The sequence below is a fragment of the Camellia sinensis genome, chromosome 12 (genome assembly GCF_055761805.1).
Source record: "Camellia sinensis isolate YWXY chromosome 12, ASM5576180v1, whole genome shotgun sequence".
NCBI classification, from domain to species: Eukaryota; Viridiplantae; Streptophyta; class Magnoliopsida; order Ericales; family Theaceae; genus Camellia; species Camellia sinensis.
In genome coordinates, this window is record NC_138972.1 from 97419578 (window position 1) to 97445071 (window position 25494).

Here is a 25494-nt window from a genome sequence, read left to right on the forward strand (position 1 = left end):
GGCACTTGCCCTTAGTGGAGTTTGCCTACAACAACAGTTTTCAGTCTAGCATCGGTATGGCACCGTTTGAGGCCTTGTATGGCCAACCGTGTAGGTCTCCAGTGTGTTGGGCCGAGGTGGGTGATGTACCTTTGTTGGGTCTGGAGTTGGTTAGGGAGACGATGGAGAAAGTTGAGCTTATCCGTAAGAGGCTTGTTACAGCCCAGAGTCGCCAAAAGAGTTATGCCGACCGTAGGAGGAGGCCTTTGGCGTTTGAGGTAGGTGATCATGTCTTCTTGAAAATATCACCTAGGCGAGGTTTGATGAGGTTCGGGAGGAGTGGGAAGTTATCCCCTCGGTTTATTGGTCCCTTTGAGATCCTCGAGAGGATTGGAGAAGTTGCTTATCGTTTGGCTTTGCCACCACAGTTGTCCGGGGTTCATGACGTCTTTCATGTTAGTATGCTTCGGAAGTATGAGCCGGATCCATCCCATGTGTTAGATTGGACCGACTTAGAGGTAGATGAGGATGCCTCGTATGAGGAGAGACCGGTGCGGGTCTTAGATAGGCGGGATCACGTCTTGCGAGGCAAGACCATTCCCTTGGTAAAGGTTTTGTGGAAACATCACGGAGTGGAGGAAGCCACTTGGGAACGCGAGTTGGAAGTCCGTGAGAAGTATCCGGACATGTTTATCGATGTGTAATTTTGTAATGAAACTTTATAATATTGTTGAACTTTAAGAACATTGTATGTGTCTTAAGTTGTAAAGCATTGTGAATGTTTTGGCTAATGGAAGTTTGTTTTAACATTGCATATGTTAATGTATCGTGGGAATGCAAGCATGATGACAATGTTGCATGTATGATTGAATTGTGGAAAATGAGTTGAAATTGGTAAATTTCAAAGAAATGCATGTTGATAATGCAAGTTGTTTTAAATAATGTGTTTTGCCTCTTGAAAAGAGATGGGATTGACCGGTAATGGGTCGGGTTGTTTAATATTATGTTGTAATATTGTTGAAAATGGAGAAAACTTGTGTTTAATTTCGGGGACGAAATTCTTTAAGGGGGGGAGGTTATAGCGATCCCAGTTGTCCCTTTACTGTTTTGTTGTATTCTGGACTCGGTTCCGTGATGTTGGTAGTGGTACACCTTGTTGTCATCCTTTAATTCCACTTGATTGAGTTTTAGGATGTATTGAGCAGAGTTGTTACAGGTTGGTTAGGCCTTGGTTTCAATTCCTTGTTACCCAGTTTTTAAGGGGTCCGCTCGAGCGGGTCTTCTTGCGCTCGAGCGGAGATTGCACACTCCCAGTTTTTTGTGTCCCTGCAAAACTTCTGCAGGTGTGTTTTTCACGCTCGAGTGGGTTTCTCTACGCTCGAGCGGGTACTTTGGCGCTCGAGCGGGTACTTTGGCGCTCGAGCGGGTAGTACCTTTGGGTGTAAGTTCTAGGAGCAGGAAATCTACGCTCGAGCGGACTGGTTTTCGCGCTCGAGCAGGTTTACTTTATTCTTGTGTCTTGGCGCTCGAGCGGGTCCTTTTGCGCTCGAGCGGACCTAGTTTTTGTTCTTGACGCTCGAGCGTTGTATTTTCCGCTCGAGTGGGAATGTCGTATATCAGTTAACTGTGGGGCAATTTTAAATCACTTTTTTTCACTCTTTCTCTCTCTTACTTTTCTGAAAAGGCCATTTGAGAGCCTCTCTCTCTAAAACCTTGCCTTCTCTCTAGATATTGATCTAGCTTGGGTGTTTTCCTCACCTTTGGTCTTTACAAAAAGGTTGTTGATCGTCGTGGGCTATCTTTTGATCCGAGGAGCTCGTGGTTTGGAGCAACTTCGTTTTCACCATCTTCTCCTTTGGGTCTCATCTTTTGAGGTAGGGATTCCTACTCACTCTTATGGGTTTTAACCTAAATTTTGAGCCTGTTGTTTAAATGATTGATTTTGGGACTTAGGGTTTCAAAATGTGTTAAAGAGGGTTTTATGATTTTGGGCTCATAATATGTATTTTGGGTTTCAAAATGATGATATTGTTGTTGGTTGGTGATATTGGAACCTTTGGGTTAATATCGAGAGTTGGGGGTAAAAGCCCTAATTTGTTGTTTAAAATTAATTGGTATAATTAATTTGGGAAAATTGTGAACTTATGGAATTGAGTTGGAAATAATGAAATTGGCTCATTATGTTGTGAAATGATGGAGTTGGATTTATAAATCGCTCACTTTTGAAAATATTGATATTTTATCTGTTGGAGCTTTTATTATCTGTTTAGAAATAATTGCTTGGGCTACCGGTGGAGGGTAGTTTTGATTGTTGTAGACAATGCATGATGATTAGGCAAACAAAAACTAATCAATTGGATATGTCATAGAATATGACGGTTGACATAATACATTAACGTTATGTATTGATTGATTGTATATATAACCTTTGTATATATATGCATTGTGTGTGTGGGAGGAGATAGGGGATGTACTCCACGGTTTAGGGGAAGATAGGGGATGGACCTCTAAACCGGATGTTGTTTGGGAGGAGATAGGGGATGGACTCCACTGATATAGCTCATATGCTTGTCAGATAATGTGTTGATATAGCTCATATGCTTATCCTTGGAAGTGTTGATACAGCTCATATGCTTGTCATTGGAAGTGTTGATATAGCTAATATGCATATCTGCTGAAATGTGGGTACAGCTTGTATGCTTACCTGTTGAAATGTTGATACAACTAGTATGTTTATCTATTGTGATAATGAGAAATGTTTAATATGAGTCACTGTCTCATATAAGTGGTTGGCCAAGTTCTGAGCCATTGATGTAAATTGTGAAATTGATAAGAAATGGAAACTGAAATGAAACATGAACGTAGTGGTCATGAGATGGAAATGGGTTATGAATTGGTTTATGAAAATTGAACATTTATCAATTGCTAATGTCTTAGTTATTGCTCATACTATGTTTAGCATATCTCTATTGGGCGTTGGCTCACCATTTATGGGACATTATTTTCAGGTACAGGTAGTATGCCACCTCCAAGGACGTAGCTTGGATGATAATGAGAGTTGAAGACTCTTTCTTTTGTTTATTTTGATGTATTACATGTAAATTCCAGCCAAGGACTTAATATGTATTGAGTTAGTACTCTTCTTTTTGTAACCAAGTGTTAACTTGGAAAGCTGTAAGCCCATAGGGCATTTGCTTTTGTTGTTAACATGTAATACAGTTGTAAGAATTACTCTGATAAATAGAAATGGTTGATTTCTTTTATATCAATGCATGTCTGAAAGGTTGGGTATTATGTATTATTTTGAGGGCGTTACAATCTCTCTCATTTTACGAAAAAAATATCAAATTATGAACTTTCAACTTTTTATAATGTGAAAATTTTAAAAATAACGCAACAAAAAATCTGAACAAAAATAAAAATAAAAATACAATGTGAATGTTCACAATAAACAACAAATATACAACTAATTTTTGAAAAAAAATAAAACACATACTAAAGTACAATATGAATGTTCATAATAAACAATAAACATACAACTAACTTTCAAAAAAATAAAATTCATACCAAAATACAATACGAATGTTTACAATTTACAATTAAGATACAAATAACCTTAAAAAAAATAAATCCATACTAATGTGAACATTTATACAGCAATGTGAAAATATAAAATAAAAATAAAAAAGTAAAAATCGACTATTTCGATTGTTCAATGGTAACAAAAATGATTGTTCAACCAACAAGCATAATAACAAAAATAATAAACATACAACTAACTTTTGAAAAAAACAAAACTCATACCAAAATATAATATGAATATTCACAATTCACACTTTACAATTAACATACAACTTAGCTTAAAAAAATAAACTCATATCAATGTGAATATTTACACTGCAACGTAAAAATATAAAATAAAATTTTAAAAAATAAAAATCGACTATTTTGATTGTTCAATGATAACAAAATGATTATACAACCAACAAGCATAGTAACAAAAATAACAACATACAACTAACTTTTAAAAAAACTTTTTTTAAAAAAAAACTCATAACAAAATACAATGTGAATATTCACAATTCACAATCAACATACAACTAGCCTTAAAAAAACTTAAGGCTGTGTTTGGAGAAGCTTTCCAAACACATTTTCACCCATTGTTTTGAATATGTTGTTTGTTTAGAGTTTTTAAAAATTAATTCCACACCCACTTTTGAAAACTCTTTCCAAGACAGAAAATTTAAGCTAACCGGTCGTCCTCTCAGACGTCCGGCCGCTTGACTGAAACAGTGCTATTTTTTTATTTTATTTATTTATTTTTTGCAAGTGGCACCTATTGTTTTTTATATTTTAAATAAAAAAAAAATAGAATTTTTAAATTTTTATGAGTTTTGAATAGAATTTTGAATCTTGTGTTTGATTATGAGTTATAAGTTTTTGTATCAAATATCATATGTCATATCAAAAAAATTTCACTCAATTCAAAACTCATTCACCAAATAAATTTTTCACACTCAGATCATAATTCTTATACTCACAAACTCAAAATACAACTCTATTCTCAAATCATATTTAGAAAACTCTATCAAACACTACCTAAATTCATACAAATGTAAACATTTACACTGCAATATGAAAACATGAAATAAAATTGAAAAGAAAAAAAATTGATTATTCCGATTGTTTAATGACAACAAAAAATAATGGTTTAAATAATAAATATAGTAACAAACAATATACAAAAAATATCAAACAATATATAAAAAAATCATCAAATAGTTCATATATATTGACACACCTTTTTAGAAAAATTAGTATATAATCAACGTCGGTATAATACCAGTGAATAAACTACACAATATCAGTGGTTACACAAATTGATGAAGAGATTATGATTTATGTGTAACAAAGGCAAAAAAATGATTGTTCATCATCAGTTTACTATCATCTCTGTTGTGAGTCCATCATCATCTCTATTATCGGTTTACAACTAACATTCTCTTCCAAATGTTCTTCTATGGCAGGACCTTAATGCAAAATAATGGTGAAGAAAGATCCTCAATTAAGTGAATCCCTCACATTGAGATAAAGAAAATACTAAGAATAATAATCTTCCATATATACCACAAATAAAATATATCTAATAATTGATATTTTCTCTCCTAAATATATAGTAATATATATATATATATATATTATAATCAAAATCTATAAGAATAAAATAGTTCACATAATAATTCTAATAGTTCACCTATTAGAATATAAGTCTAAATATATAAGACTTGATCGAACATTGTAAAACTTTACGAATTTATTGGGTTATAAGTCTACTAAATGAAATTCATAAATAAATAATATTGATTTTTCTTTTAATATGTTTATATATATTGTATATATAAGTGTATAATTAAAATTTTAATTGTAACTTTAGTCTTATACGTAAATATGAATTTATAATTTTTTTAGTTCGTTAAGATTTGTGAACAGACTCGCATTCGAGCTTGAGTCAAGTCTAAACCAACTCGGTTCGTTAAATTTTTATTGAGTTGGAGCTTGAATTCAAATTCATTAAAATTTTAATAAATAAGACTAAAGATACTAAAATTCAGTTCGACTCAACTCGATTGCAACTAGTTATGAGGTATGTGGTTTGCTTAATTATGAGATTTTTTAGTAATTTATGATTAATTCTGTTATAATCTTTGTGGTGGTTGTTCCTTACAAGAATATTATGATATTTTTATTATTATGAATCAATTTAATTTTGATTATAATCCAAATTAGCGGCATGAATCATTATGGCTTAAATTTTGAGGGTTTTAAAGTGTGCAGAATAACTCTTCCCTTCTGTAAACATTATTTTGTTGTTTTTGTTTTGAGAAAATAGATAACAATGCCTTCGTTTATGAAATGGGTTGGTTGTTTGATTTTTTAAAATTTTTTGGTTATTAACTTGGGCTAAAAGTTTTCGTTTTGAGCGAGTTTTTTGATTTTTTCTTACTTTAGTGATAGAAAAAATGAAATGATTATAGTTTGAATATGATATTTTGTCATATTAACTTTTTAACCCATTTTATCTTTTTGTAACTATTTTAACTTCAACCTCATATGCCAAACATAGCTAATAGCATAACCAAATATCTGTTAAAAAAAAAAAAAAAGAATAATTAAATACAGTCGTGCTAGAGGCCTCAAAATTTCAAGGCTCGAATGTTTCGAATCATGTCTTTTTTGGAGAAGGATGGTTATATGTAGGGATGTGTTAAAAAACTAGATATTCCTCGCCAACTCAACTTGTGTGGTTTGATAAGGTGAATCGATTGGGTTAGACTGATTTGATGATAAAATTGACTGATCAGTTAGACTACTGATTAAAATTTGTTAATTTCATATAATTTTGTACAAATCCCTACTATATTTTTATTTTAAATCAAGAAGACTCGAAGGAAATTGAGCAGCCTAACTGATCAATCAATATTATCATTATCAAACCACATAGGTTGAATTAGTACGAGATGTCTAATTTTTTAGCCTACACATAACTACCCTTGCCAAAAAAATCAAACCAACACAAATAAAAATAAAAAAAAAGAAAAAGAAAATTCAAAGCATTGGAGTTTCAAAATTTCGGCCCTCAATAATTTTTCAATTAAATAATAGTATATTTAGCCAGGTCACGAGACGGCTTAATCCCGTAAACATTTTTGACTTGGACTTAATGCCACCCATCCCCCCCCCCCCCCCCTCCTTTTTTTCTTTTTTTTGTTGTTATTTCTCTCCTCCTTTTTTTCTTTTCTTTTTCTTTTTTCTCTCTCTCACTTGCAACCAAACAAGAGAATTTTTATTATTATTATTTATGTTTTTGTTTTTTTCTTTTCTATACTTCATAGTTTTTTAGCTTTGGAATTTCTAAACTACAGTTTTTTAGTTTGTAACGTGAACAAACGAGTCGCAAGGATTCTATTCTGGTTAATTCTAACTTCCAAGGCCATCTATTCAAATTGAATTAAAAAATTTCATTCGACACTCAAATAAACAAATTCAAATTTTAGTAAAATTGTCGAGTGTTATTTTGGAGTGGAAGCTATGGGTTAAAATAAAAGACTAGTGGAAAGTTCGGACAAAAATGCCCGACGTATTAAGTTTGATTTGGACAAAAAAATTGAGTGACAGAAAGTCTCAAATCAAAACCCAATTCAGTGTGTACGCTCGAGTAGAGGAGTTGAGGGAATTTTAATTTACTCAATTTTAAGTTTCGAGTACAGATAAAAGGCGAAGATGATGCTATTGTAGTCCGCACAGAGTGCCAATGTCAAATTCAAGAAGTTCCCATCGGTTGCTTGGCCTCAAAAGTTGTTTATCCATTTATATTGCAACAATACTTCCATGTAACTGAAATGGCCTTGGTAGAGCCGCGTGGAGAAAAAAGATTCATGTAGCCGACCCCATTTGATGAGAGTTAAGGCTTGATTTGGTTTGGTTTGGTTTAATACTTCCATGTAACCTACAGGATTGAAGAGGACCCAAAAAACTAATTTAATAAAACTTTAAAAATAAATATAATCTATCCATATGCCAGTATTGCGGTTTACAGCCATCTTAGCAGTGAGCTTAAAGCTGCATACTCAAATCTCATGATTCATCTACATGAAACAAATTCATAATTAGGATCCAGAAGCTCTACTGTCAATTTTCAAGAGTTTTTCCAATCATAACAGGGGCGTGCCATTTGTTTTCCAAACAAGGATTAAAGAATGCATTTCAGAGTGCAGCAAACTCAAAAACCATATCAATAAAGCATCAGGTAATTACAACATCAGAAAGCAACTTTTGGTGTAGTATGCATGTGTATGTAACACAGATAACTAAGATGCTTGCCGCATCTGGACAAAAGGCGATCCCAGAGGATGGATGAATAATATGTGAAGAATATATGCAAACAAATATTGAAATTATCAAAAAAGAAACATATCAACCATAGAGGATCCGATCAGTCATTACTTAAACAAAATGCTTAGATCACGCAGTATTCTCTATTTCTCCTGTGTTTTCACTCGTCAAATGCCGGCTTATGTTCTTCTTACTGAAACTATGGATGGAAATATAATCTAGATGGGTTTACTTAAGTCTCCCATTCCTTTCTTGCAATCTTGTCCCTGCAAAATAAAAATGACAACTTAGATTAAGTATAAAGATATATGCCTCATCTTTGTAGAATGACATTGTTTGTTATGCGTCAACATACCAAGTCCATTAGCCTCAGATGTCCTCATGATTCTAAGTCTCTTCACGGAGCTAAGAAACATCCTGAGATACAAATGACAACAAAACACTATTAGTAATACCATGATCAGATCTTTTCTCCCTTGATATTTGAACAAAAAGTGTAAATATTTTAGGCAGATACTCATATTGAGTCAACAGTCAAGAGCACAGGGGCGTGCCTCTTACTATGAGGGCATCAGTTTATGCTTGAACCATGAACTGCCTATACAGATTACATAAACACAACACAGAAACATATAGGTTGCCTATGATTTGCGAAAACAAAAGAGCACGGAATTTAGTTTATTGCTGAGAAATTTGGTGTTAGGATGATTTCATACAATCAGATGATCTTGATTTGTTTTTGGGTTATCGAGTCATATACTCAGAGCCTGTGTAGTAGAAGGCATTGCCCGAACTTCCTACATTATCGCCACGGTAAGCCCCTAGTGGACTGTGCATTGCCAAATAGTTGATTGGGCATTTGCCTAACGCTGTGTTTGGTTGGAGGACTTGGGAAGAGATTTGAAAAGAAAAAGGGAAAACACGCGTGGAAGTAGATATATTTTATTCACATTTGACCTACCTTTCGCCTTCTCTTTCCAAATTCTACTCAAATCCCCAAACCAAACACAACGTAACTGTTCAAACAAAAAAAAGCATTTGCCTAAGACATGTTTGACCACATAAATCCTTAAAGCACCAGTAATGAAATCCCCAGAGCAAGGATGTCTTGTAGACCAACTTTATTGTGAGAGATATTTTAAGGGAATCAATTTGCATATGGGGCAAAACCCATTTTATCCCATCGTGATATGATCCTAGAGTAGTGGCAGAAACAGAAATTTGATTTGGGGGGTCACTTGGTAATTACAATCTTGCAAAAAAAAATTTCCCCCTCATAATCAATAACTATAAGACGATAATAATTATTTGAACTATTATTTATAAGCATAAAAACTTAAATATTCATTACAAAAAAAATTAACTAAACCTTTTTTATATTTTGAAAACTTTCTATTGAATGAATAATTTTATATTTATTAACACTAACACTCTTATTAAATATCTTACTAAAAGTGTAAGAGGCTATATATGAAGCCCCCCTCCTCACCACAAACCGCTCCCCAACTAAAAAACACAAACACTTTTAAGAAGGTAACATGCTGTTTTCGATACTGATACAACACGACACTACACGGACTCTTCCTAACACTTAAAGACACATGAGACACATTACAAGTTTAAATAAAATAGCTTAGAATCCAATAACAAAATAAAAAGAATGTAAATTTATACATATTCTCTTCCTTTACACTTTAAAATTATAATTTCTTACTTAAATATTCATATATATGTTATATAAATAATTATTTATCCTTAAAATATATATATATATATATAATTATATATTTTGCACGTTTCCCCTACGTATCGTGCCTTATATTTTCTGAAAATTTACGTGTTGTCGTATTCGTTGGTGTCTATGTAGTGTATGTGTCAGTGTCTGAAGAAAAAGAAAAAGAACGGGAGAAGAAGAAAATTGGAAGAGGGTGTGGCGGGGAGGGAAGAAAGGGTCTAGGGGTTGCAGATTTGGAGGAAGTGAGTGGTAGGGAGGGAGGAGAGGTGCTGGGGGCTTGTGGTGCTGGGCGACGGGGGTGCGGGTTGGGACGATGGGAAGGGCAAGGGCAAGGGGGCTGGTGGGGTAGTCAAACTAGGGCGGGAAACGACTGGATGACGGCATCAGTGGTGGTGGGCTAGTGGAGGAGGTGGGAAAGGAGGGTATAATGAAAAATTAGATATTAAACTTTTAGGGTTTATGCCTTTAATAGTAATTCAGGTCGGGATAAAATTGTAATAAAAAAATGTAGAATGCGGTGTTTCATGAGATAAATGTGTGGTGTAAATAGAATGACCCTTGACTTAAGCGTTTTTCTTATCAACACTCAAAAATGGGCACATATGGCACAATTTCTGTCAATTTAGATGGAAACAAACTAGAGCATATGAGTTACATTCATTGTTCACAGAACTCAAATTGTTATCAAGCACTATGTTTGTATGTTGCAAATGAGCAGAAGATGCATACCCCCAAGGAACATCGCCAGCGAGCATCCAATCTCCTTCTCTGTCTTCATAGGTGAGCACAAACTCAGATGATCCGTCCAATAACTTTGAGGGAGGTCCAGTTGCTTCTGTCCTTATATTATGCGCCTCCATGCTTGGTCCTAATCATAAAGATATTGTCACTCTATCATTCATGAGATGAATACACAAAGTCTGCATAAATACTAGCTAAACACCATAGTTTATCATGTCCAAAACTTAAAACCAAGACCCAAACAGTACTTCAAAAGGATTAACATTTTATGTCGACCACAAACTGAGCAGCAATTCCAAAAAAATTTAAACTTGACCAGCTGCATCCTATTTTATACAAAGTCATAAATATAGTTTGAAACTTAATCTTTGCCCATATGCAAATGCAAGAAAATCAAATGGTTTTCTGATCATTAGTGAACTGTATAGAATTAACTACCCAACTGCTATAACTAACAAAGCTAGTGGCATGCTAAGAGCCACATTTGGATTGGCTTGACCATGAAAATAGCAGTATCTATTAATCTATCCTACTGCAAATTAATTCTGAATAACCAAGCTTTTGAAGCCATAAAATAAACATCCAATAGCTCGTTAGTCTTTCCATTATTTTATTGTTTATTTGTTTCTCATGGGCTTGTTGAGGAGGGGGAGTAGACTGGAGGTGATTTGGATTCAATGAACAAATGTATCGGGAGAAGAAAAAAAAAAACATTAGAAGAGAATATTCATGTCAAAATAGAAAGGAGAAGAACAACTCACGTCTCACACTGGTGGGTCTACAGAACATATCCTCCAATGTTTGTGCTAAGGTTTCATAGCAGTTATGAGCACTCAAATCCACCTTCCTTCCAATTGGAATTCCATCCATATTCACCTTCACAAACAGTGAAGTCTTCAGCTGCCTTTTCTCCTTAACATTGTTCTTGTTCTCATGGATGCCGCTGTTAGTCATATCTACCACACCATTCTTGCTTTTAGTTTTCTCTACTGTGGACTGAAATTCTTCGTTGGCGGGTAATTTTGTTTGGTTCACCATGCTGTTTATCCTATGAGCTCTTAAAGGAGGCCATCCCACAACTTGACGGCTTCAAGAATCAAATTACAATGGGGGGAAAAAATTCCCATTAGATAAGAATCAGTAATTTATGTAGCTGCAATCCAATCACCTCAACAAAATATGTTCATAACTAACATCAGCAATTACCTCGTCCACAAACAGTTAAAAGGGAAAGGATTATAGATACAAGAATTACAATAAAATGCAGCTCATTCAGTCACTCACGAAGAATGCACATAAGATCATTGGCGATCAGGCTGTGGTGCCATTAGACATCAATGAGTATCCAATGGTCTGAATATCTCCGATTTAGAATTTGGCAAGTGTCATAAGTTCTATACAATTAAGGAAAAAACACAGAAGCAATACTATGCATATATATATATATATATATATTTCAGTCACAGGCTGATACAACTTATTAGTTTCTTATCATCATAAGACAGAATAATTAATGTTGATTTTAAATTCAGAACTGCCGCTACTGCATCATTTTGGGGTTGGGGATGTGATGAGCATTCCTTAATCACCTCTGTTGTTTGAGCAAGGGACCTCTGGGCAGCAAACCATGACCTTCACTACCTCAAAATGTCAAGCATAACTGCTGACATGAAGCTATGACAATATGAAGAGATGACATCATGAACGATATGAAGGCCTTACAAGTGCAGTTAATTTTGTGAACCAAATCGACACCCTCTCTCATGCAGTGGGGACATAACAGCCTTGAACGACATATAAACTCATCAGTTTATCCTCTCTAGCCAGATTCATAGAAATGTAAACCTCAAGAAAGTGAAAAAGAACATGATTCTTTCCTTGAAGCTTGCTTTCGGGTTTACTCTCTGTCATTCATATGCGGGGTCTGGAACATGTTTTCCCTTAATCAGACAGTCCTTGTATCCAAATCCCAAATCATTGAAATAACACAAATTACTCTAAATAAGAAACAATACATCATCATTTCTCTTAATTAATTTTGCTTCCTCACCAAAAATTTTTGTGTGTAAATCTCTGTTCATGCCATATGTCGTTTTATTTGCGTCACGTGGGTACAAAATCCCAACACATACAAGATTACAGTCGAACAGAGAATAAAGAAAAACAACCCTCAAAAGAAAACTTTTATTTATTTATTTCTGGAATCAGATGCCTCCTGTAATTAAAAACTAATAACAAAAGATAATAAAGGGGAAAGAAAGACAAGACAGGGTTTGGCAAACACATAAAAAAAGAGAAGAACCAAAGATGGAAATACAAACCCATCTAAAATTTGAAGTCAAGAATCGAATGAAAACATTAAAACACACAAACAGTTACTCAGATTAGATATAAATGAACATAAATACAAACAAAGCCAAAAACCCAAAAAATAAAAAAATAAAAGTTGTGAGAGATGGGGGGGGTTTACCTGACACCACCATTAGGAGGTGATGGTGCAACAGAATCAGCACTTCTCTTGGTGCCGGCGGAGAAATTAGCTTTAGTCATGGAAGAAGAAGAAGATGATGATGATGACAAAGAAGGGGAAGGGGAAGGGGAATTAGAAGAAGAAGAAGAAGGGTTTGAAGGCATCATAGAAGGGAAGTCTTGAGCAGTCAAGATCCTGGCATATTGACCCCATCGGGGTGTTGGGTTTGGGGTCAGGGATGATGATTTAGACTTCAAAGCACCACCACCACCACCACCACCACCACCACCACCAAGGCTCAAGCCAAGACCCAACTGGAGCTCAGACTCATCTGGGTGTGGGTAGGAAGAAGATTCTTCAGAAGTCAAGGCGAGGTTGTCATCCGTGGACACCGTCGACATAGACCCACCATTTGTCGAACCCCCAGATGACCCTCCTCCTCCTCCTCCTCCTCCTCCACCAGCGGTACCCAATAAACCCATATTATTAACTTCCATCACACAACTTTGCAAACTTTATTACAACAAGTGAAGAAGAAGAAGAAGAAGAAGAAGAAGAGAGAGGGATTGTTTGTTTGGTCAGGTATGGTATGGCATGGTATAGAATGGTATTCTATTATGGGTACAGGAAAAGGAAAGGTAGGTGTGGTGGTGGTAGTGGTGGGCTGGTGATGATTATGGGACGTTTGGGATGGACCCCATCTGTCGGCTTTGTGGGCGTCAACTCTCTTCTTGACTATTTTAGGAAGATGATTATCTTTTGATTTTTAATTTATTTTTGAAAATCTTTTTAATTTTTATTATTTTTTTAAAAAAATAATTTTTAATTAATTTTTCAAAACAATTCCTTATATTTCCATCGCATCGGTTTCTCCCATCTGGTGTCCCCTCCCTTAATTATAATTTTTACTTTAAAATAATAAAATATAATATTTTATGTTGATTTAAAAAAAATAATAAATAAATTACTGAATAAATTTTAAAAAAATATTTTACTTTTTTTTATCAATAATTTGTTAGTCATATAAATTAAACAATGATATTTTTATTTTTTTACTAAAATGAATGTTTGCCTTTGTTTATTTTAGTATTTATCCACTATTACCATTAAATTTAATTATTTTAGCTATTTAAAAATAAAAATTAATGTAATTATATTAAAAGTATAAGATTAATTATATTTTCTTCAAAATTTGAGAAAAGTGTGTGTAATTTACTCAAAAATGAATTAGACAAATTTTTATGATAAGAAAATTTTCAAAGCAGTGTTATATAATACATAATGGGTAAATTTTGCACCCAAAAAAGAAAAAAAGGGAAGAAGTTGCACTTTCACATTTTTGTAAATAATTTCTTTATTTTCACTTTTTTATAATATCCACTGAATAATATTTAGAGGGATAAATTACTGTTCAATGATATTTTTGGAAATTTATACAAATTTATGAAATTTTTTAAATTTTAATTATTAATAATCATAAAATTTATCATTGATTTGTAATTTTTTTTAATTAAACTGCATTGATATTTCTTTCCCACTCCATATAATTATAGTCAAAATACACTAGTCATTTTTATATTTTGTCTTTTGTATCATTTTAATTTTTATACTTTCAATTAATTTAATTTTAATTCTTAATTTTAAATTTTATATCAATTTGATTCAATTAATGAAACTGTTAGAGATTTTTTTACATAAAATAATAACTGAATTAGTTGAGGTTAACTAGTTAACTCCATAGCCCCGTTTGTTTTCGGAGATAGAATTGAGGGGATTCATAGTGAGGGGATTATGTAAAATTGTGTTTGTTTTGATGATAGTTGTTAGTGTAGGAATTGTTAAATTATTTTTATATAAAATAATAAAACAAATAAAAAAATATAAAAAATTAAACATTAATGTTCAAAAAAAAATTTCAATATGTAAAAAATAAAAAAAATAATAATAAAATTTCTAATCCCCTCACTATTTTTCTAATACCACCTCCATTTCCTCCATCTCAATCCCCCTTTCCAACCTCCATCTTAGACCTCGTTTGACAAGTGACTATTTTAGCCAAAAAATTAAAAAGTTACTAAAAAAACTAAAAAACCAACAACTCATACTAAAAAATCAAAGATTCATTTTTCTCTCTACTTTTTGCACATCTTTTCGTAAAAAACTAAAAATTCATCTCAAACATACTAGTTTTTTTTACATCATATTTTAGTCAAAAAACTAAAAAGTTATTAAAAAAGTCTGTTCCTAAACGAGGCCTTAATCTCCTCCTCCATTCTAATCTCTTTCTCAACTCTTCAAACAAGTACAATACTAAGGCCTTGTTTGGCATAAACTAAAAAAGTTAAAAGGTCAAAAAGTCACTATAAACTAAAAAAGTTAAAAAGTCAAAAAGTCACTATCCTATTTAAGTCACATCATCTTATTTAACTCACATCACTTCTCTATCACATTACTTCAAACCCAACACATATTCAATTCATATTTCATAAAAAGTCAAAAAGTACACTTATTTAGATCATTCAAAACAACCTCTAAATAGTCCTACTTCCATCCTAATCTCATTCCATCATTTACACCCAAAACAAACAGAGCGAATGAGTTAAGTAAATTTATAATTTTGCTTCTAAAAATCTAATGCATATCGTTCATAAGCATATTTTTTATATAAAAAAAAAAATAATAATAATAATTATTTAGATCAAATTAAATTTAAATTTAAATTATAAAAATCAAATTAATATAAAAATTAATTATCTATTTTATTCTAGAATCACCAAATAAATTGTCTCTCGGGAGAGCTATAGTACAACAATCTAGGGGTAAACTAACTAGGCCTCTTGTTTCCTGCCAATCCGCTTGTTTCGTCGTTTTCTTTTCACGGGGGATTGTTCTGTTTTCTGTCCCCATTTCAATCATCATTCCTATTTCATATTTGGAAAAATCACATTTTAGTGTACAATTTTTATTATATTTAAATAGATTAAATTTTATTGTGTACTAAATAATAATTACAATAAAAAGAAATAAAAAAATGAGAGAATTTGTTTGATTACAAAAATTAAATTAGAAATAAAAATAAATAAATAAAAACAGATTTTGTTTTGTTACAAAAATAAAATTAAAATCTGATTTAAATAAATAATAAAAACACCGAAAATAAATTAAATAACTTACTTGATTAATTCTTGAATAATAATCTGATCAAGTCCAGTGTTTGACACTGTGTCCTTAAGACGAATTCGTCCTCTCCACGGTGCTTTCAGAATCTGAACATATATCCCCTAGGATGAAATGATCAACTACAAACAATAGTAGCATTACAAATTGTTTGTCTTGCGAACACACTAAGTGCTTACACTCTTTCTTACAAGAAAATAATGTAACAAAATGAAGAATAAATTTGCAGAGCTCTTAAGGACGAAATTTATGAATTTTTTGAATGTAAAACATCAAATGAGGCTGTCCTATTTATAGATGGATTGGTGGCTGCAGGTTTTGAATTAAACAGGTGCAAACCTGCTTGAACATGTATGAAACCTATTGGTTTTGAATTTAAACAAATTTGAATCTGTTGGGTTCATAATTCAAACAGATAAAAACGGGAAGGATCCTGTTTGGGTATACAGTAAAACCGAACCAGATTATTTCCGATTTAATTTGAATTCTGGATTTTATTTTACCAAAAATAAAATTAAATTCAAATGTTTTTGATCCAAAAAGATAGGTATTGGGCCAGACAAGCCCAACCCAACCTCATACCACGCATCCGCACTCAAGCCCAGCCTAGTCCAGCCTGCCCGACTGGACAGGCGACGGCCGCGCTCGCGTGTGGTGATTTTTAGGTCCAATGAGTTTAGCCTATTTTGCCCGTAACCTCCCTCTCTAAAACACTTGGGTACCCCTTGGAGCGCACCCCAAGTACCAAACCCATGCCTTATAAACTCATTCAAAACTTCCCACCAAATCAATGTGGGACAAGCCTTATTCAAACCCTTAAGGATTTTCCACCAAAACTTCATTTCCATGGAGCATACTTTGGCTTCAATTTTCCATTCACCCGATAATGGTTTTGAGCAACCAAATATACCACGTGAATCACAACGCGGCATAGAACGCGTTACCACTTTGACCCGCGAAAATCGATGCACGGATCCCATCTAAATATTAGACCAAAGTTAGGAAAAAATCTGTTATAAACCTAGATTTTTCCAAACCATTTCCAACAATCCCCCACATGAATGGAATTTGATGACAACGGAAATGCAACAATATGTAGACTTTATTGAAAGAGTATAAGTCGAAAATATCTTGCATCAGGATTGATAGCTTTCGGCGTTGAACCTTCCCTAATGATAACCTATCGGACTTACTAGCTAACCAATGGACGCGATGCCTTGAATTGTTCAGGCGTTTGTTTAAGCCAAGACAATAGATTTCACACAAAATATCTTCTAACACATTGTGGTTCTCACTGTTGTGTTCATTTTGGCCTTGAACGCTCCTGGTTTTCATGAGTGTTTCTAGAGAATTTAGCCTCTTCATTCTCATAGAACCGGCCCCAGTTCAACACTCATATAGGTAATTCTTATTGTGAATATCTCCTTATACTCGTCTTAATTTTATGCCGTAATCAAGATATAAGTAATCATTAAAAGCAAAACTTATCCTTATGCCCCTGCAGACAACATATGTTGCAGATATCACTCTCACCATAGGAATGGTAGGGAATTTTAATCCCTTGGTGATTTCTGGCGAGCCACACATAACTTAGTTGTCCCTTTTGTTAATCATATTATTTAATTTTGATGATGTCTAAAATATATTAGTTAATATACATATTATTTGACACAAATTATTATCTTTTTAAAAAATATATATTTTTGTTAAATATTATTTAAATAAAATAATATTATCTTTTTAAAATATATATGTTAAATATTATTTTAAATATTTTCAAAAACTTTACTATTCACTTTTTGAAAAATAGGGTTAATTACTATTCATCTTTTGACAAATCGATTAATTATATTATTTTGACAAAAATGATTATTTTAAATATTTTCAAAAAACTTTACTATTCACTTTTTGAAAAATAGGGTTAATTACTATTCATCTTTTGACAAATTGATTAATTATAATATTTTGACAAAAATGATTGATTGGTTGTATTATTTTGACAAATTTGATATTTATGGGTTGTCTTATTTTGACAAAATTAATATGGAGTGGTAAAATACATTTAGTTTAAAATCTTTACAACATATACAATATTTTAAAGATGACATATATTTTCAGATCCATCATAAATATTATTTATAGAGATTTTTCTGTATGCAAAATTTTGATCAGAACTTATATAACATTATATGCAGAATACATCACGTGCGCTATTAAATTTTTTACACTACATTAATTATATCATATTATAATTAAACAAGAAGAACAAGATGGAGTTATGTATATATGTATATATATATATATATTATAAACTAGATGGAGAAAATTATTTGTTTGTTTGAAAGTTGTGAACTTTGTATTAAATTGTCTACAAAAACGGTGGCTCCATGTTTGAAAAAAACAAGAAGAAAAAATCAATCTTATTTTTATATTTTTAATTCTTATCATTTGCTGACTATTTAAATTTAAGGAGTGTGCTTATGTAAGCAATGACATCAAGAGCCTGCTTATGTAAGCGATGACATCAGGAGCGTGCTTATGTAAGCCATGACGTCAGGAGCGTGCTTATGTAAGCCATGACGTCAGCAAGGAGTGTCTAACGGGTATATTTTTGTGTATAAATAGAGGTGTTGGATGTGGAGAAAAAATCAAGAACTTGAAGAGAAAATATTTCTGTGAGCTCCAAAATTCTGAGTATTCTGCTCTTTCACTTTCAGATCTAAGTCTAGCTTTTGTTCTTACACTTTCATATCTACTCTTTGTGAGAGAATTATTGTAAAAGTGGGTTCAATTACCACTTATTCTTATTCCTTATTTTTGTGAGAGATTTTGTAAGGGTAAGGCATTTATTGTTGAGTGAGGCTCAATAGATAAGAGTAAGTCCTGTGCCAAATCCACAAGCTTGGTGGTGTATTTATTCAATTGATAGTAAAGAAATTCTCAAGGAGGTTCCTTGGGGAGTGGACGTAGGCCTGGCGTGCCGAACCACTATAAATCGCAGTGTTTGATTTTCTCTCTCTATCTCTTCTACCTTTATATTGATAATTATTATTCTGTTTGTTTTTATTTATTCAAATTCTGAATATTGTGTTATATTTAATATTGTGAAATTTTTAATAACCCAATTCACCCCCCTCTTGGGTTGCCTAACTGGGATAACAATTGGTATCAGAGCCTAGACTCTAGTTTTTGTGACTTAACCGTCTCAGAGTAGATCATGGCAACCCCTAGTTATTCCTTACCCGAGGGACAAGCATCTAATAGGCCACCTCTATTTAGCGGCACAAATTTTAGCTATTGGAAAACTAGGATGACCATACATATTCAATCTAATGATTATGAATGTTGGAAAATTATTTGTAATGGTCCAAAAATTCCTACCAAAACTATAGATGGACTTAGGGTACCAAAACCTGAAGATGAGTGGGATGAATCAGATACTAGAATGGCCCAAATTAATGTCAAAGCTACAAACATGTTGTACTGTGCTTTAGATGCCAACGAGTTCAATAGAATTTCCACATGTAAAACCGCTAAAGAAATTTGGGACAAGCTTATAGTGACTCATGAGGGAACCGAACAAGTTAAAGAATCTAGAGTCAGTTTGCTAGTCCATAATTATGAACTTTTTAAAATGAAGCCTGATGAAACTATTCCTCAAATGTTTACTCGTTTTACTGATATTATTAATGGTTTAACTTCTCTTGGCAAAATATATACTAATGCTGAAATTGTAAGAAAAGTGCTTAGGTCATTGCCAAAAAGTTGGGAGACAAAAGTCATTGCCATTACCGAAGCCAAGGATTTATCAAAGCTAAGTCTAGATGAGTTAATGGGATCTCTCTTAACTCATGAGCTCATAATGCAAGAAGGAAAGGAAGAGGAAGACAACAACAAGAAGAAAGGAATAGCTTTCAAATCCACCTCGAAACGTCAAGAGGATAACGAAGATGATTCAGATGAGGATGAGGAAATGGCATTCATCACTAGAAAGTTCCAAAGGTTTGTGAGAAAGAAACAAGGTGTACGAAATTTTTTCAGAAAAGACTTCAACAGCAGGGATTTTCAAAGAGGAGAAAATCACAAAAAATCTGAAGTAACCTGCTATGAATGCAACAAACCTGGACACTACAAATCAGAATGTCCAGAATTTAAGAAAAAATTCAAGAAGGACAAAAAGAAAGCTATGATTGCAGCATGGGGAGAAGATAGTGATGAAAGCGACACAGAAACCGAAGTTTGCAAAAACGAGGTAGCTAACCTATGTTTAATGGCACTTGGAAATGAAAATGAGGTAAATGACGAATCCTTTACATTTGATGAATTACAATTAGCTTTTGATGAATTACATGCAGAATTTAAGAAACTTAGTTTAAAAAATAATTGTCAAAAGAAAGTAATTTCAAGTTTATCAAAAGAAAATGAATCATTGACTTCCAAGATAAATGTTTTAGAAAATGAAGCCATGAAAATGAAAAAGGAAAATGAGATTTTAACTCAAAAAGAGTCTTCAATTTCTGAAAAACATTTAGTTGTATTACAAAAAGAAAACGAGTCTTTAAAAAATGAGCAAATTATTTTGAAAGAAAATATTGAAGACTTGAAAACTACTCTTTCAAAGTTCACTCAAGGTAGAGAGACTTTAGATAAAATTCTTAAAAATCAAAACCGTACTTTTGGTAGAGCCGGAATTGGATATAAACCTTTTTCAAAAGTAAAAACTGCCAAAAATGGTTTTGTATATGCATCTTCTAATCACTCTCATCTCACATGTCATTTTTGTGGAACAAAAGGTCATATTTCACCTTCATGTCCTATTAAAAGAAATCCTTTTGCTAAAATAAAAAAGATGTGGGTTCCTAAGGATATCTCAAGGGTGTCAAATTCTAACTTTTATGGACCCAAGAAAAAATGGGTACCAATAGAGAAATCAAATTTTTTTAGGTATGTTTCAAGACAAAATCTAGTAACGATAGATGGTATCTCGACAGTGCATGTTCGAGGCACATGACTGGAAATAAAGCTATGTTCGCCACACTCCAACCAAAGGATGGCGGATATGTGACTTTTGGCGACAATAGCAAGGGTAAAATCATTGGTGTAGGAAGTATTGGTAAAAATCCCTCTCCTATTATTGAAAATGTTTTATTTGTTGAAGGTTTAAAACATAACTTGCTTAGTATTAGTCAATTATGTGATAAAGGTTATAGAGTTATTTTTGAGAAAACTCATTGCACTATTGAAAATACCTTAGAAAACAAAACTTTATTTGTAGGTTATAGACATGAGAATGTATATGTGTTTGATTTACATGATTTATCTTCTCATTTTAACATTAAATGTTTATCTGCTATAAATGATAATGGTTGGCTTTGGCATAAAAGATTAGGACATGCTCATTTTGATTTAATTTCCAAGCTTTCAAAAAATGAGTTAGTCATAGGTTTACCAAAAATTGTTTTTGAAAAAGATAAACTTTGTGATGCATGTCAATTTGGAAAACAAACTAGAATTTCTTTTAAATCCAAAAATATCGTTTCAACTACTAGACCGCTTCAACTCTTGCATATTGATCTATTCGGACCATCTAGAACATTAAGTTTAGGAGGAAAATCTTATGCCCTTGTTTGTGTTGATGATTACACTAGATATACATGGGTATTATTTTTAACACACAAAAATGAAGCTTTTTATAATTTCTCAAAACTTTGTAAAAGAATTCAAAATGAGAAAAATCTTAATATTTGTAGTATTAGAAGTGACCATGGTAGAGAATTTGAAAATGATGATTTTATTAAGTTTTGTGATGACTTAGGAATAGATCATAATTTCTCAGCCCCTAGGACTCCTCAACAAAACGGTGTGGTTGAAAGAAAAAATAGAACTCTTGAAGAAATGGCTCGTACTATGCTTTGTGAAAATAATTTGCCTAAATATTTTTGGGCGGAAGCTGTAAACACTGCATGCTATGTTATAAACCGTGCCATGATTAGACCTATTCTTAAGAAAACTCCTTACGAACTTTGGAAAGGTAGAAAACCTAATATTAGTCACTTGCGTGCTTTTGGTTGTAAATGCTTTGTATTAAATAACAATAAAGATAATTTAGGAAAATTTGATGCTAAATCGGATGAAGCTATATTTCTTGGTTATTCTATGTCTAGTAAAGCTTATAGAGTATTTAATAAAAGAACTCTACTTGTTGAAGAATCTGTGCATGTTGTTTTTGATGAATCTAACGATATTATTTCCAAGAATCTGTTAAGTAATGATATTGTAGAAAATCAACCAAGCATGGAGAGTATTTATAAAAAGGAAAATGAAGAAAATCCATTACGCAAACATGACGAAGAAATGACAATGGAGAATCTTCAAGAAATATATGCTCTTCCAGAAAATGACTCAAATCTACCAAAAGAATGAAAGTATGCTCATGGCCACCCCAAAGACCTCATCATAGGTGATGCGGCGGAAGGTATAAAAACTCGTTCCTCTGTTAGAAATATTTGTGGTAACTTGGCATTTGTTTCACAAATTGAACCAAAATCATTTTTAGAAGCTGAAAATGATGAAAACTGGATTTTAGCAATGCAAGAAGAATTAAATCAATTTGAAAGAAATGAAGTTTGGTTTTTGACCCCTCGACCTAAGGATCATCCAGTTATTGGTACAAAATGGGTTTTTCGAAATAAAATGGATGAATCTGGAGTTGTTACTAGAAATAAAGCTAGATTAGTAGCTCAAGGCTATAATCAAGAAGAGGGAATTGATTTTGATGAAACTTTTGCACCAGTTGCTAGACTTGAAGCTATTAGAATGTTACTTGCTTTTGCGTGTTTTAAAGATTTTAAATTATATCAAATGGATGTTAAAAGTGCTTTTTTAAATGGGTACATTTCGGAGGAAGTCTATGTTGAACAACCTCCCGGTTTTGAAAATCATAAATACCCGGATCATGTTTTCAAACTTTCAAAAGCCTTATATGGCTTAAAACAAGCTCCTAGAGCATGGTATGAAAGATTGAGTAATTTTCTACTTGACAAAGGTTTTTGTAGAGGAAAAATTGATACAACACTTTTTATAAAAATCAAAAAGGAAGATATGCTAATCGTTCAAATTTATGTTGATGATATCATTTTTGGTGCTACTAATGAAAATTTGTGCAAAGAGTTTGCTAAAGACATGCAGGGTGAGTTTGAAATGAGTATGATGGGGGAATTAAATTACTTCCTTGGTCTACAAATTAAACAAACTAATGATGGAATCCATTTAAATCAAACGAAATATATCAAAGATCTACTCAAAAGGTTTGAAATGGAATCATCAAAGCCTGCAGCAACTCCAATGAGCACATCGATAAAAATCGACAAAGATGAGCAAGGTAAACCCGTAGATGAGAAGAAATATCGAGGTATGATTGGTTCTTTACTTTATCTTACTGCAAGTAGGCCCGACATAATGTTTAGTGTTTGTATGTGTGCACGTTTTCAATCCGCACCGAAAGAGTCACACATCATCGCAGTCAAACGCATTTTCAGATATCTTGTCGGCACTCAAAATTTGGGATTATGGTATCCTAAGGGAACCACCTTTGAACTTTTTGGTTACTCAGATGCCGACTTTGCGGGATGTAGACTTGACCGAAAAAGCACTAGTGGCACTTGTCATTTTCTTGGACACTCACTCACCTCTTGGTTTTGCAAAAAACAAAACTCAGTGGCTTTGTCAACTGCTGAAGCAGAATACATTGCCGCCGCTGGGTGTTGTGCACAATTGCTTTGGATGAAACAACAACTTCAAGATTTTGGACTTCACTATGATCATATTCCTATAAAATGTGACAACACAAGTGCCATTAACCTTTCAAAAAATCCTATTCAGCACTCACGCACTAAACACATTGAAATAAGGCATCATTTTCTGAGAGATCATGTACTCAAAGGTGACATTGAACTCGAATTTGTGCCTACAAATTGTCAATTAGCTGACATATTTACCAAGCCTCTAAATGAAGAACAATTTTGTTATATTAGAACAGAACTTGGTATGATAAATACTCCAATATAATGTTTATATTAAAAAATAATTTTTTAATAATTAAATAAAATAAATATTGTAATTATTATTATTATTATAAAAAAAAAAAAAAAAAATTAATAACAATAATAATATACATATATTTATATATATAATTTTTTCTCTCTCTCTCCCGTTCCGTCCCTATCTCTCACCCACTCTCTTCCTTACTCTCTCTTTTTCTCTTTCTCTTGGTCTCTCGCTCTCTCCTTCTTCCTCAGCCGACTCCATATCCATGTTCACCATCATCTACAACCATCTCCACCATCCACAAAATCATCCATCACTTTCATCACTACTATCATCCACCCAAATCCCTCACCAATCCACAAAACTCCATCACTTCTCTACCCAAAAATCTGCATCACCATCTTTGCCGATCCATCAAGTTCCATCGCCGATCCACCAAGATCCGTGACAGATCCATCAAGATCCATTGCCGATCTACACAAATTGCCACCGATCTACCCAATCTTCTTTATTTCTTCCGATCATCAAGGTCATCACCGATCAACATGTTAAAATTATTATTGCACTGTGTTGTATTTTTTTTCTTGTTATATGTGCTCCAAATTCTCTTGGATTTAATATTGGTTGCTTCTACCTTGATTGAAGTATTTGTTTTTATTTTTATTTTCTCCTTTTATGCTAGTGCACTTGGTGTAGTTGTTTATGGCCAGATCTTAAGGGCCTTTGGTATCATAGATTGGTAATCTATTTCTTCAATTTTATGAAATTTCTAGTGCATTAATTCAGGGGGAGACTCATATTTTGAGATTAACAATCATTATAAATATATATATATATATATATATATATAAAAAAAAGGGCATGTGTATATTCTGTGCATAATTTTAGGGGGAGTATATATATACATTTTTTTTCTTATCTGCCATACTCCTTATCTGCACCAACAAACAATTTTTTTGTGCAAAGTCAAAATTTAAAAAAAAAAATAATAATAATAATAATAATAAATACATAAAGGAAGAAATGCTCACAATTTTATTTCAGAAAAAGAAAATATTACTCGATTACAGGTAAATTTTCAGAAGGTTTCACAGATTTTTTCTTTTTCACTTCTCTCAACAATTTTTCATGAGCCTCTGTTACATGCCTCTCTCTGTTTTCGATTTCTGTGAGTCTTGGCATTATCACCGTTGCATAATACTGCACTGCATTCTCCAACTGTGCATTTTTTCTTTTCAGCTCTTTCTTCTCCTTACACATATTCACTACTTGTTGTTTTAACAAGCACACCTCATCTCTCCATTGCTGATTTTCTTGTACTCTTGCTTGTAATCGTCGCGCCATATTGGAAACTGCAGTCATGGCCTGTGTACTAAGAGCCATAGTGTGATTAATAGCATCGAAATCATTTCGATTGCCAATACCACTAGAACCCTCATTTATAGGCATAGCA

General features: G+C 32.9%; 1 protein-coding gene across 1 annotated transcript; it reads right to left on the reverse strand.

Annotated features, from left to right (window-relative positions):
* Window positions 1–7749: 7749 nt before the first annotated feature.
* Window positions 7750–13530, reverse strand: LOC114317542 (auxin-responsive protein IAA13). Its single transcript, XM_028264284.2, has 5 exons — window positions 12819–13530; window positions 11110–11435; window positions 10337–10475; window positions 8228–8289; window positions 7750–8138 (listed from the first exon to the last, which is right to left on the reverse strand). The coding sequence occupies exons 1-5, from the start codon at window positions 13313–13315 to the stop codon at window positions 8101–8103; spliced, it is 1062 nt and encodes a 353-aa protein (XP_028120085.2). The 5' UTR covers window positions 13316–13530; the 3' UTR covers window positions 7750–8100.
* Between the last annotated feature and the right edge of the window lie 11964 nt (window positions 13531–25494).